We start from the raw sequence: 13378 nt of genomic DNA on the forward strand, positions 1-13378 counted from the left end.
GGCTGAGCTTGTACAGAGTTGTCTGAGAGTTGATCTGAGCACAGTCCCCGCTGCCGTACGCGACGCCCTGCTGCTGCTCCGACGAGTCGTACCCGACGCACGTCAGACCCGCGCTCCTACGTTCTGAAATTCAATCTAAAGGGAACTTATCCTCCCGTGCGTCGCTTGTCTCTCATCGTCTGACGATCGTTCGTCGCAGGCCTACGCGGTAAATCGGCCTCGAAATGACGATGCCTCGTCCTTTGTGTTCGGCGCCGACGCCGAACGACCGTCGTCGTCGTCGTCATCATCACTATCGTCATTGTCACCGGCCTCCTAGTTCTGCTCTCCCTCTTCCCAGATGACTCAGAGCGCGCGGCGCAAATGACTGCGCAGACAATGGCACAAGAGCAGCGTGTTTCTTAGGGTGATGTCGTTTAGGTCACTGAGAAGTAAACTAGAGCTCTGCTTTTGCGAGGCGGCGGCATCAATTCCCGATCGCTTCACACTTCACGAGTAAATGGTGATCACCTCCCGTCCGCTGCCTCGCACCATCAGCACCCTCTCCAAGCCTTCGGTAAGTACTTCGAGGAATTCCATGTCTAGTGGTCGATAGTTAAGGAAGTTTGACGGCCTAACTTTGTCTTCTCTTTTCTCAAGCACACTTTTGTATATCACAGATCTACCGTTACTATTTAGTGCAAAAGTTTCTCGCACTTGCCGAAGAAAATTGAAGAGACAACTCTTCGAAGCATAATTTTTATGGAAATCAAATTCACGAGACCGACTCGTGTTTTTCTACAAAAATTCAACAAGGACTTTCTATTTCTAATATTTGAAACAGTGACTTCCTGCAAGTTAAAATTCAACAAAAAAGCTACAAATATTTTATACTTATCTGATAATATCGTTACTTCCGCGCAACAAATCCTTTCTATCATGTTACGTTTCTGCGACGATTAAAAGGATACAGTTAGACTCACGCTCCATCTTCGTATCCCGCGGCGGCCCGGGAAGATTTAGAATGACCAGTTGAGCGTCATGGCTCTTGTTGACGATTACCTCGTTTAACTTCACTGAGGTGTGCATACGCCTCACGTCACCCTCGTCGCTGTTACAGAGACGCTTGTTAAAGGATAATAGTACCTCGTAGAGATATCTATATTACGTAACGCACGCATCCGGACAGATAAGAGACAAAAATCACTTGGGGAGACCACTGCGGTAGATACTCACGGTGTGATTGTGGGTTTTTTAGCCTCTGGACTCTGGCTCTTGTTTTCCTGCGCGTTCTCCTTCTCCGTATTCTCTCTATTCTCTACCTTAGGTGAGCCGCCGATCAGCTTTGTCTCCTCGTCGTTGTTCTCCTTCACTTCGTCCTTTTCGTTGATCTCCTCGGCCTCCAGCTCCTTGTTGTTCAGCTCGGTCTCGTGCATCAGCTTCTCTTTCGTGTCGTCGGTGATGTTGATGTTCTGGCTGCCCGGCTCTTGGAATCTCACCTTCGTTGGCACTTTGGCGTCCACGTTGTGATGGTGGTCCACGATTGCCTGTACCTGTTACGGGCAATATGGGTCAGCGACTCATGCGACGGGCTCTCTATCCCGCACAGCGGGAGACAGTCAGTCGTAAGGCAACTAATTATCTAGCATCTCAAAAGCACTATAACCGCCAAGTAAATGCTATCTATGTAAGCGATCGGAAAGGAACGTGCCAATCAAGCTGTAACTGAGGGTCGCAGGAGTTGCCGAGGTCGCGATGGACAAGAGGAGAGAAGTGAACCGCCGTCGCGGGCGTTTTGCACAAGAATAAAAAAAAAACGAACAAAGAATAAAAGCAAATAAAGAATAAAATAATTAGTAAATCACAACTGTCGACCTATATGACTCTCATTGACTCGCGTATGTTTTACTAATTTATATCAGAGAGGCATAACTCATATTCTCACAAATAAAAAGAAAGGACAAGGTAAAAAAAAATCTGTCGAGCTGTCTCCGATCATAAGAAACTCGATTGTGAAAGAGAGAACTGTTGATTGATATACACGCGTCAAGGTATTTTAAGCAGCGAAAGAAAAAAAGAAAAGCGAGTCCGCAAATTGCAATCCGCGACAGATAGTTTCTTCCCTCCGCCTGACGTTATTATTCATCGTACGTATGATTGGCGAGGAGAAATGCGACTGTTATGAGAACTCGTGGGAGTGGCTAAAGTTGTCGGTGCGATGGAGCGATGATGGGGAGAGGCATACATGGGACTCCGGGGGTTATCTGACAAACCAGAGGTAATTTTTCCTCGGCGGGTACCTCGTTGAAGTCCACCAATGTCTGCACCTTATCCGCGACGAGCACGCAACAAACAGACACACACACCGATCAGTATCACCGTCACCATATCGTTATACATGTATAGCATAAGTACATGTGTCTACGTGATATGTACATAAGCTGATATTCTCCCCGTTGTATCGTATTTTCGACACTTACCACTCCTAACGACTGCTTTTTGTTTAGTTGCAACTCGCGCAGCATCTGGTTCCTCTGCTCCATGATCAGGGTACGTTCGTATGTGTACGCGGAGATGTCGGAGTTCATCTGCGAACAGAGCGAGAGGCAGTTAAGATTCGCTGAAATGAATTCGCTCGACATGTAATCGGGATGAAGAGTATCGAAAGCGCCTCGAAGAGTCCAAAGCTTTCTCGGGTGAATCGTGTACTTGATTTACCATAGGTGGATCGAATTACCATTTCGACAATCTCGACTTCTGCCTCGATTCTCAAGTCGTATAGGAACTTCTTCAAATCCTTCTTCATCTGTATCGAGTTGTCTTCCATCTGCGCGACCGTAAAGATCCTCATTTTGCAGTTCTTCCAAGTGCGATGCTGTTTCAGCAAAAACGGCAGTAACATTAGGAGACCGCCATCGTGCACTATCCACCAAACGTCAATGTTGCCGACCACCTTCTCAGTGGAGTCTGGGAAGAAGTTTATTCCTTTAGGCACCAACAACGCCATCTTGGCGGCCGCGACGCTTCTAACGGTCTGTAGGAAGACTCGCCAAGTTCTCTCCTGCTCGGATTGTCTCCAGCCGTACGGCCAACCCAAAATCACTGTATTCGGTTTCAGGCCTCCCAATCCCGTGGTCTGTACAAGCGAGCTCAGTCCGTCAATGACGTTCTTGGCCACGAGAACATCGACGAAACCCTTCACTTTCTCTTCCACCACAGTCTTCCTGAGACTTTGTTTAGCCGCTAGAGCCTCGCCAGAGTTCTGCGTGTAATCGCCAGCAATGCAGCTGACGCTGATGGTAAGACCCTTGCCGGCCTTGAGCTGACTGGCGAATGCGAAGAGCTTGCGATACTTGGGCACGAGATCCTCTGTGAGTTTGGAGAGAATCAGGATCTGCGGTCGCCAGTTCTTGGTGTGCGGCGGGCCCTCTTCGAGTCGCAGCAACGAGTAGCGGGCGGCGGAGAGCGCGAGACCGCGTATACCGTCACCCCATTCCTTCTCGGCGCCGCGGTACTCGATGTACTTGTAGATTAAACCGGCCATACCCATCGCCAACAATGCGTAATACCAGCTGGTCATGAACATGATAGCGATGCAGAGCGCCAGACCGAGGAACGACAAGCTCCAGTGGTAGTACTTGAAGCGTGGCCGCCAGTTGGGTGTGCGCAGCAACGTCTGCAAGGCGCACGCCAGGTTGACGAAGCCGTAGCACATGAGGAAAAACATAGACAGCAATGGTGCCAAGTAGTCCACGTTGCCGAGCAAGATGCCACATTGGCAGATCAGAACGGTGAGTATGAGGGCACGGGTGGGCTCGCCTCGGCTCGAGCTGGTGGCGAACGGCGTGAGGAACGGTATTATGCCGTCCTTGGCGATCGCCTGCAGCAACCGTGGCGCTCCTGTCAAGGACTGCAGTCCGGCGCCCAGGGTAGAGAGGAACGAACCGATCAGGATCACCCATTGATTCGGCCAGGCCATGTTTGCCACTACCAGCTTGCCGCCGATACTTTGGCCGAACTTGTCGCGTAACAGCAGGTTGTCTACAGTGCCGGCGAATAACAGTACGCTGGACAGGTAGACGGTTGAGGTCGTCAGGATCGCGCAGATTGTACCGATCGGAATGGACTTCTGAGCGTCGGCCAAGTCACCAGATCGATTCGAACCGGCCATGATACCTGCGGATGAATGTTGCTATCGGTATTACCGCGTATTATGTAGACACAAGTTACCGTGAACGTTAATCTTTTCATCTTCCGGTAGTCCCCTTTTCTTTTTATTGGGCTACTTTCGCGTAATGAGATCCACTTTGCTCACCAGTCACTGAGGGGAAGAATATGCCGATGAGGATGGTGAAGGTTGTGGTAAGGTCGACCTGAATCTGATTGTAGCTCGATCCCGACAGGACATCGATATCTTTCGGGTCGCTGCCGTAAGAGATCAATTGGCCCTCCTCTTGGAAACTACCCCATACGTTCTCTGCGTGTCGGATAAGAGAAAGAATATTTTCATTTCGCATCGTTCGCTCGATCTTTGCAGGTAGAAAGAGAGAGAGACGCGCGCGCCAGTAATTTCCTATAACGCGTACCTAGAAACACGCCGCTAGCCAAGCCGCGAATACCGTCGACGATGGTGATATTGTTCTCGGTGTAATACGGATCGCACTTCGTGTACGTGGTGCTGTTGCCGCAATAAATCTTGTGCAAGGCACCAGTCACGTTCTTATTGCAGTCGGTAAAGACGTTGATGTCCTTTAACAGTCTTCTACCAAGCACGCACAATCTGGAACACAAGTCTCCATTTCCTCAAGGAGGTTCGACCTTTTTTCTATTCCTTCTTCAATTTACCCTATTCGCCCGACTTTCACACACGGGGAGAAAGATTGATCGACTAAATGTGACAACTATACAACTAAATGAGTTTTGGTGAAACGAAATTTTCTGCTTCTTAAGAGTCGGATTCCTTTCAATTAAAAGGTGTTTTGGTACCGAAATGACGTTACCGTACTAGATGTGACTTGACATTACGATCAGCGACGTACTTTAGAGCTTCGTTGCCGTAGAAATTCACGAAGAGACCCACGTAAACGGCGATGATGGATAAAATGACGCAGGCCAATGCCACCGTGGCGAACTTGTTAACGAACTTTACGCCCACGAAGACAATGGTGCCCATTACCATCAGCAAGGCGGTGCCGTACACCCGAAAGTTGTTATACATAATGTTAGCGTCTTTAGTGAAGTCGCCGAATATGCTGAGCGACGGTGCCATGTAAGTCTAAAAGAAGAAAATATCAAATGAGAGACCTGTCCTCCGTGTTGAGCCGCAGAAAATTCCCCGCAGAAATTCCCGACGTACTAACCCAGGTAGCAAGATAACGTCTAAAGACATCATTAAGATGTCATTAAGACGTCATAGACGTCTGGGAATGTGACAATCACTTATCATTACACGGGAAAGATATGATACACGTAATCAGAAATATTTAATTGTGAATAGCATAGTTGCATCATTTTAGTTATCTTTGCGTGATTACGCAAATACGTATGGTTGATGTGACTCAGTTACTTTGATACATCAACTACATAAATGTAGTTGCGCGTGATCTAGTTGTGACAACCAGAAATCGATTGGGGTGACATTAACCATGGATATACTCTGGTTGAAGCAACCAGATGTCGTTATTGTTGCAACGCCGGTAACCCAGCAATTGCTCTGTGTGATTACAATGAAATGATAGCTCACGGATCGGTCGATCAGCGCGAGGCGATACTTACGAGAACGATCTCCACGGCACCGATGATGTACATTGCAGCGGCCAAGGTGGTACCGGTGTAAAACAGCATACCTACCGCGCCTCCGAATTCCGGGCCCAAGCTTCTCGATATCATGAAGTAGGAACCACCAGCTGGCACCACGCCGTTCGTGGCGATCGCGCTCATGCTGATCGCCGTCAACATCGTCTGCGCGCACAAAGAACAGAATCTGCAGCCCTTTCGCACGCCTCGAACTTAAACTCGTTAAAATTTGCTCGTCGAGACAATGTCTTTCATCTTTTAAGCTTCGAGAAACGTCAATTCGTGGCTTCTAGGGAATAAAACGTTGCACGTCTATAAGTTGTATTTGATATCTTTTCATAAGAAATAATATTTTAACAAATATCGTATTGAAAACATTATTGTTGCATACTCATTAATCGTACACTCTAAAATAAAAAATATATTTCCGCTATATATACTGAGCGGAAATCTCTGTGTGTAAATCCTGTTTTATTCCCTCAAGAGACCTCAAGATGATTCTTCGTAACCCAAAAGAAAAATCTAAACACAATATTCTTTAAGTTAGAAGAATTTAGTCTTTTATCTACAATATAAGGCTTATTCTCGATAGAGAATAGAACTTCTTCTAGTAAGAGAACATTCTACTTCAAGTGAACATACACTTTTTGACTCAAAAGAAAAGAACTTGGAATGAGATATCTTGGAATGAGATTTCCTATTAATAATTCACTTCATTAGAAGAGGAAATACTTTTTTGCTGAAAGTTTCCGGATATTATGGGATATCAATTCACAGGAAATATCAATTTCAATTCCGCGTATTTTTAGATCTCTGCGTGCATTTTTCATATTTATGTCGGTTGCAACACGCGCATTGTAATCTCTGTCTAGTCAGACAATGCAAATACTCACGACGCAACAACAGCAGAGTACGATGAAGAAACCCTGAACGGCGCCGGCGGTGCCGACTACCCATGTCAACCGGATAAAGAGGATCACACCAAAGATGTTCTGGATACACGGCAAGTAGACACCTATGAGAGTGCCCATTCGAGCTCCACCTCCCGCTGCCGGAGCCGGTTTACTATCCGGGTCGGTCGCAGCAGGGATGGTGTTGCTGTAATTAGCCAGGCTGTTGAGCAACGTCGAGATCCGAGGCCGATCCTCCATCTCCTCCTGCGAGGATTTATATCCGATTTCATCTCAATCGATTCGATCATATCCTAAGCGTGTTTATGTGTGTGTATGTATGTGTGTTAATCAACGGACAGTTTCGTATAGTAAGCAACGTTGCTCCCGTGATATCTTAATATACAAATATCGATCCTGGAGAGTAATTCTTGTATTAAGAAGGCTCTGTTGATATCCAATCAAATGAATATATATCTTTTCGTTTCGTACGTGCTATTTATACTTAGAAACTTGCACATCTATCATAAAAAAGTGTACCATGTTTTTCAACAAATTTGCTACATTTCGCAGCAAGATAAGCTCTGAGAATATATCCCCATACTACAGAAAAATACGATAAAAATGAAAAGAATTTCTATGAAAAAAAAAACTACAATAACTTCTCTGGGTGCAAGTAACTCGCGCGGAAATTCCAGACAACTAACACGACGGATACCTTGTCCGACCAGTCGTCGACCTTCATCACTAGCACTTGCCTCACGTCAGTCTTAGCGACGGAGATTGCTGGTCCTAATAATTTCCCCCATGCACGGTGCCTTATTACGCCGGGAGGGACGTGTCCTGACCTCATTTGCAATTTTATTGACAAACTTTCGTGGAAAAGTGTCGCGCGTAACTTGGCCGGGGACGCTTTATGGAAATTGTTGGGCTCTTTGTCAGACAAGTTCTCGGCGCAACCTCGTTACAAAGATATTACCGCGCTGTCTAATTTCGCGCGTAGACTACTCCTCAGCCTGTCCACGAAAACAACGTATACGTGCTGCTTTCGTTGGACTTACGACATATACGGATTTATTTGCATTCGCAGGTGGTCGTAAAAGGTGCCGAGAAAACGTGAGCCGAAGATCCGATCCGTCGATCCACCGGCGATTTCTTCCAGGAAATTGGAACGCGCCTCTCACCTCGTTCTATCTTCTAATCTTTCACGTCTTCCTAATTTGTTTGGTTTCTTTTATCTTCGCGCACTTCGAAATATCCCATTGTCATTCTCTCGAGTAATTAATAGTCATAGGAATATCCCGAAATGTGATGCCGATTGACCGATTGACAATTTTTAACCCTACACGGAAAAAATGGTATAGTTGATCCATAACAGAATATTGGCATGACCAGATTTATGTGTTTGGACCAATTATACTATTTTTTCCGTGTTAGTAAGTATTAGATATGTAATAAATTCTATAAAAAATGCGATACAAAAAGTATTTAATTATAATAATTTTGTAGTAAAAAGTCAAACGCGTACATAACATTTTAAAGCAAATATATAGTAATTTTAGTAATGGTCCTGTGTGTATGATTAAAAAAATTACGAAGATTTCGTTGTAATTTTTACTACTACACGGCGAAAAATAATTTGCTGGCCCAGCAAATTTTCTGCTTGTCTAGCAAAATCTTTTTGTTATATAAATAGCAAAAAGATTTGCTAAAAGTACTAATCACTATTTGTTGGATATAATTTGCTGAATCTACAAATTATCTTGCTATAAGAACCATGATGGATTTATATAAGCAGTTGCAATTTTGTTCCATTTTGCAGCAGTTGCATTATTTGCAGATAGCAAATAAATTTGCTAAGGATACATGATTTTGCATCAATAGCAAATTAACGTGATTCTTAGGACAAATACACTCAACAAATTTTTTCTATCCTGGCAACGAAACTACTTCTGCTCTGATTACGAATAATTTATAAAATTAGTTACGTCAACTAAATTTTTTTTATGTCACTACGAATATGCAGTAGCAACGACGAGTTTGCTAAAAGAGCAAGATTATTTTTCTCCGTGCGTGCGTCCGCATGCAAGTGTGAGGTCGAGAGGATCCTAGGGAATCCTAGTCAATAAATGTCAAGGCATTTGTGCAATTTGCGATTCTACTTGCGGTGTTACAGCGACCAGTGCGCTACGTGCGCGTCGGGATCAGTTAGTTAGACTCGAGTCGCGTTCGAACGAGAAATACGACAACGGCGAATTAAAGTCGCCGTCGTCGCGCGCGGGGCGAATTATCGAATCCGATAATTCGACGGCGGAGCGCGGCACAATACTCGCGAGATTCGTGGCTCGATAATGGCTCGCAGTTTTGAACGGAGTCGGGAACGGCAGATAAGGAAACTGGGCCGGAGCGGAAGTTCTCGCGGATACTCTCTCTCTCTCTCTTGCACGGCCAGAGAAAATGGTGGAGTCCTTCGTTAAAACGCCAAGAAGGAACGGGGACAAGAGAGCGGCGGAGTTCAGCCGCCGGCTCAGAGACCGCTTCGTTCCGAAGGTAAAGGTAAGAGTGGAGAATTCTTAGCTCACTACTATCGTCTTTCTGCAAGTTTTATGATTCGCGCGGAATGACTCCGTCTATTTTACGGCTAGACCTCCCTTCATCCTCCTCCTCTTTAGCCCTCTCTCTCACGTTTTCCCGCGCACCTATCAAACCTACGACCTCGCGGGTGTATTTTGCAGCGAGTCCGATTTTTTTTTTTACAAAACTTCGCGCGTGATAATTTCCACTTTTTCTTTTTCCTCGCCCCGCGACTTGTAATTCTTAGTTTGTGATTGTCGTGGATTGCGATTCTCAGTTTCCAAGTAGTCTCAGCAGTTTGCTCGAACTTCTCGTCTACTTACACTGTAGAGATACAGGTTGGTCTCATATCCCGACTTCTTCTCGGAATTGGTACCGCCGACGATAGGTTCGCCATCTCCGCCGGCGCCGCCTCCATCGCCTGAAAGCACGAAAAAGAAAACCATGTAATTAATTGCCTGGCATTTTGTCTGAGTACGAAGTTAATAGAACGCGAGAGAAATTATAACGATCCTTCGGGGAAGAAAGTCCGGCCTGAAGTTTCCCTTGTGACGTTCCCCCCTCTGGAAACTTCACGTTCCTTTTTGCGAAACGCGAGAAGATTTAATTGTCTATCTACTGATAATAGGTATACCTTCGTTCAACTCCTGAAACTTCTTCGTTTTTACGGATTTTACGGACAATTTCGACGACGCGTCGACAGGTGTGTATCTTCGCGATTAACGCGATTAATGCGGAAACTTTCGTTCGTGAACATTTCGAATAATCAATTAGCACTCGGCAAAACTTGAGTGTCTCTCGGCGAAGCTCGCCGCGAGTAAAAGAAAAGAAAAGCGTGCATCGTCGCGGAAAATGTCCGCAACGCCGGTCGACCTAATTAAGAGGGGCCAAGACACTTGACGCTTTCGAGATATCTCGAGACAGTCGTAATATTTACGACCAGCCGCCGAGTGGTCGCTTATATGACACTACGGCTACCTTTACGATCGTTGAGTATTAATTGCTAAAGGAACTCTATTCGCCTGCGAAATGATATACAAATACACTTGGTTGGAGCATTTATTTTTGCTGCAACGAACGTAATGGAAACTTATCGGAGTTTTGAACAAAAAAGTACGATTATTTCTCGATATTGGCAATACGACGATTTTTTTGTTAAATAAAATGCCGTATAATAGGAGTGAAGCTTTTCAATAATAATATTATTGAAACTAATACACAAATTATTAAAACAAAGTATAACACATTATTAATTTTAGTAATGATTGATATTAAATCAAGTGAGTTTACTCCAATAACGGCGCTGTTGACCAATTTTATCGACACAGCAGCATTTTCTTTTTCGTGTGCGGCCGTCTGATCGATTCGGGGGAAGCCAAATGACAGAGACGATGTTTGCGCGTATATCTCGCGTTATTCAGTCATCACGACGTCCCGTTTTAATTTGCTACTTTTCTGTATTCGCTTTGCCATCGCACATTTCATACGCCACAGAAGAGACTGGAGTGGGTGATTGGCGGGCGGCTAACGACGTTACGACGCCGTTAGAGGACTAACTTTCGATATAGCATGCCCGATACAAATGGCACCGATCCAACTGGCACGTACGATCGTTAATCGACCTGACAGAATTTTTATCAACGCGAATTCAGTCGGTCTCGCGAAGAGAGCTCCTGTCTCTCGGCCCATTCGTCTCCTTCTCGGAGAGAATCTCGACCCTTCGCCGAGACGTTCGTCTCAACAGGGAGATATTTCTTATCTGACTGAGACAGGCCGCAATATCTAAATAGCGGATTTCCTATACTTGTTTCATTGATCCGCACCTGATTTCCTTTCGTAGGGGGAAACGACGAATTGGCGAGCTATAAGCTACCGAAGGTTGAAAGGTTTCCTCAGGTGCAACTGTAGACTAATAAAATTTTGCCGCAATGTTAAACATCGTTATTATTTTTAACTAATTTCGTTAATAATTTTGTTTTTATATAATTAAATCCTCACATAAAGAAAGCGCGTTTGGTACTAGTATCGCCAATTTCTGAAAGCTGATTAGTAGATATAGTATTGCATTTATGTAATATTAGCATTATTTCTAGGAATCTTAATATATTACACTTACACTGTAAGAGAAAAATATCTCAAGAATAAAAAAATGTCTATTCAGGGTAGGTACTAATAACATATTTACTTAAATCTAAACTCCCTTATTTAAATAGAAGCTTTCATGAAAAGCTAAAATTAAAAAAAAATATATATCTTCTCATTTGGAAAATATTTTATATTAATATAAGTAAATATATCGTCAACATCCACCAAATAAATATGTTTTATTTCATAGATCATTCAAGGATCCTTGAAATCCTTGAAATTTCATATGTGGATAGAAATAGAGTAATTTTTTAGGCTTATGCGAATCTCGTCGAGGTCTGACACGCGACATTTACGGGAGTAACCTTTTCGCCATGTCGTCGACGGGAAAATTGGGAATGGGCAATTGTACGGAGCTGAAGCCGTTGGGACGGTCGCAAGAGGAACGAGAGAATGCCGAAACGGATTATGCAAGATTTTTATATCATCGAGGAGGCGCCCGCCCTCGCTCAATAGTCACGAGAGAGGACACCTATCCCCGTCCCCCCGTGTCAACTTGAGGAGCTTCAGTATGACACATCGAGCCACACATTTCGCACGTAATCCGCTTTCGCGACGTGCGAATAAATAAGCGTAACGGATAGTTTTCGATGCGTCCAAAGTCGTTAGCCAAGTGGTTGACTCGCTTACTACGACGAATCGTGAATTAACACGATTCATTTAGACAACTCATGTCTCTACAGACCATCTAGTATTTCTCATAAGTGTAGAACTAAAAATAAAATTGATGAAAAGTGTATGAAAATTATGTAAAATAGAGTTGGTTTGTTCATATCTGTCACACATGTCTGACGCTCATTTATACCGAAGTTGCTTAAACCTTAACCCGAATTTGAATTCTACAATGAGAAAAAAATGTTTGGTATTTGTAACTATAGTCATATACGCGCAAAAAAGTTTCAGTTGGTGCAACTAAATAGGAACCAACTGAAAATTAGGTGATCAGAAGTGATATCTCTGTTATGAAAACTAATATTTCTATTGTTGCAACCGAAGATATTCGTCTGAACATTCAATGATATTAGAACTCGGTTGAAGCAACTGAGAACAACTGACTATACAGAAGTCTTATAAAGCAATTTTTCTGTTCCTACAGCCGAGCTTTCGTCTGATTCCTGAGCAACCGAAAATTCGATTGCACCAACAGAATTGTTTTTTCCGTGTAGAAAAATAATTACTATAAATTATGGTCAAAACAACTATTTTTTAGTCAGTACTATAATTTTAGCGATAATAATCTTATATGCATGTTACTACTATCTTCGTGTTGGTGTCAAATTGGCCTCAACTATATTTTTTGGTTGTTCCAACACGAAGATAGTAGTAGTAACATGCATATAAGGTTATTATCACTAAAATTATAATACAATTGACTAAAAAATGGTTGTCTTGACCATAATTTATAATAATTATTTCTCTATATGATTATAGTTGTAAATACCAAACAGTTTTCTCTCAGTGTACTTGTATGAAGACTTAAACCCAAGTTAGAGTTTCATCAACGTTGGTAGAAACAGGCATAAAAAATGATAGTAGCTTGCATGTGCGAAATCGGATGTTTTTCCATTTCTCCTAAGAACCATTTTGAAAATTCACTGTTTCCCGAAAGATCGAATTTTTTCCGCATTATTCTTAAAGTTTCAAGCGAAAGTGAAACGTTTTTAAGGCTCCTGGGGAGTCGCATCATCCATCTCTTTTTAATGACGTCAGAAGCGAGAAAACGCATGCTAAAAATTCCTGCAAAATACGTCGAGATAAACAGATATATCCACAAAACGACATTTGCGATCGATTAAGTACACCTCTAAAATACTCCGTACACTTTCCTTTTGTTCTAACAATCAACAGATAATTATAAAATAAATGTGACGTGCAATCGTCTTTTCTAACCTAATTTCCTCATTATCTTGTCATATTAATTTTCCGATTATCTATTGATTTTTAGAACAAAAGGAAAGTGTACGGAGTATTTTAGAGGTGTACTTAATCGATCG

At 43.5% G+C, this 13378-nt stretch overlaps 1 protein-coding gene across 8 annotated transcripts in view; it reads right to left on the bottom strand.

Annotated features, from left to right (window-relative positions):
- Positions 1-339: 339 nt before the first annotated feature.
- Positions 340-13378, bottom strand: part of LOC116851547 (solute carrier family 12 member 4) — a 133390-nt gene continuing 120351 nt past the window's right edge. For 6 of the 8 annotated variants that reach the window (XM_032831047.1, XM_032831045.1, XM_032831051.1 and 3 more), the window contains 12 exons: positions 9563-9660; positions 6669-6932; positions 5755-5940; positions 5019-5254; positions 4566-4759; positions 4295-4456; positions 2717-4155; positions 2460-2567; positions 2253-2306; positions 1216-1532; positions 951-1090; positions 340-581 (listed from right to left, as the gene is read on the bottom strand). In XM_032831047.1, coding sequence (XP_032686938.1) covers positions 490-581; positions 951-1090; positions 1216-1532; positions 2253-2306; positions 2460-2567; positions 2717-4155; positions 4295-4456; positions 4566-4759; positions 5019-5254; positions 5755-5940; positions 6669-6932; positions 9563-9660 — 3290 coding nt within the window. In that variant the 3' untranslated portion in view covers positions 340-489. The remainder of the gene's footprint in view (positions 582-950; positions 1091-1215; positions 1533-2252; positions 2307-2459; positions 2568-2716; positions 4156-4294; positions 4457-4565; positions 4760-5018; positions 5255-5754; positions 5941-6668; positions 6933-9562; positions 9661-13378) is intronic. The other 2 variants (XM_032831048.1, XM_032831049.1) reach the window with 2 other exon arrangements.

This window comes from Odontomachus brunneus, unplaced genomic scaffold (genome assembly GCF_010583005.1).
Source record: "Odontomachus brunneus isolate Ranch 3 - 2012 unplaced genomic scaffold, Obru_v1 Obru_scaffold_177, whole genome shotgun sequence".
NCBI lineage: Eukaryota > Metazoa > Arthropoda > Insecta > Hymenoptera > Formicidae > Odontomachus > Odontomachus brunneus.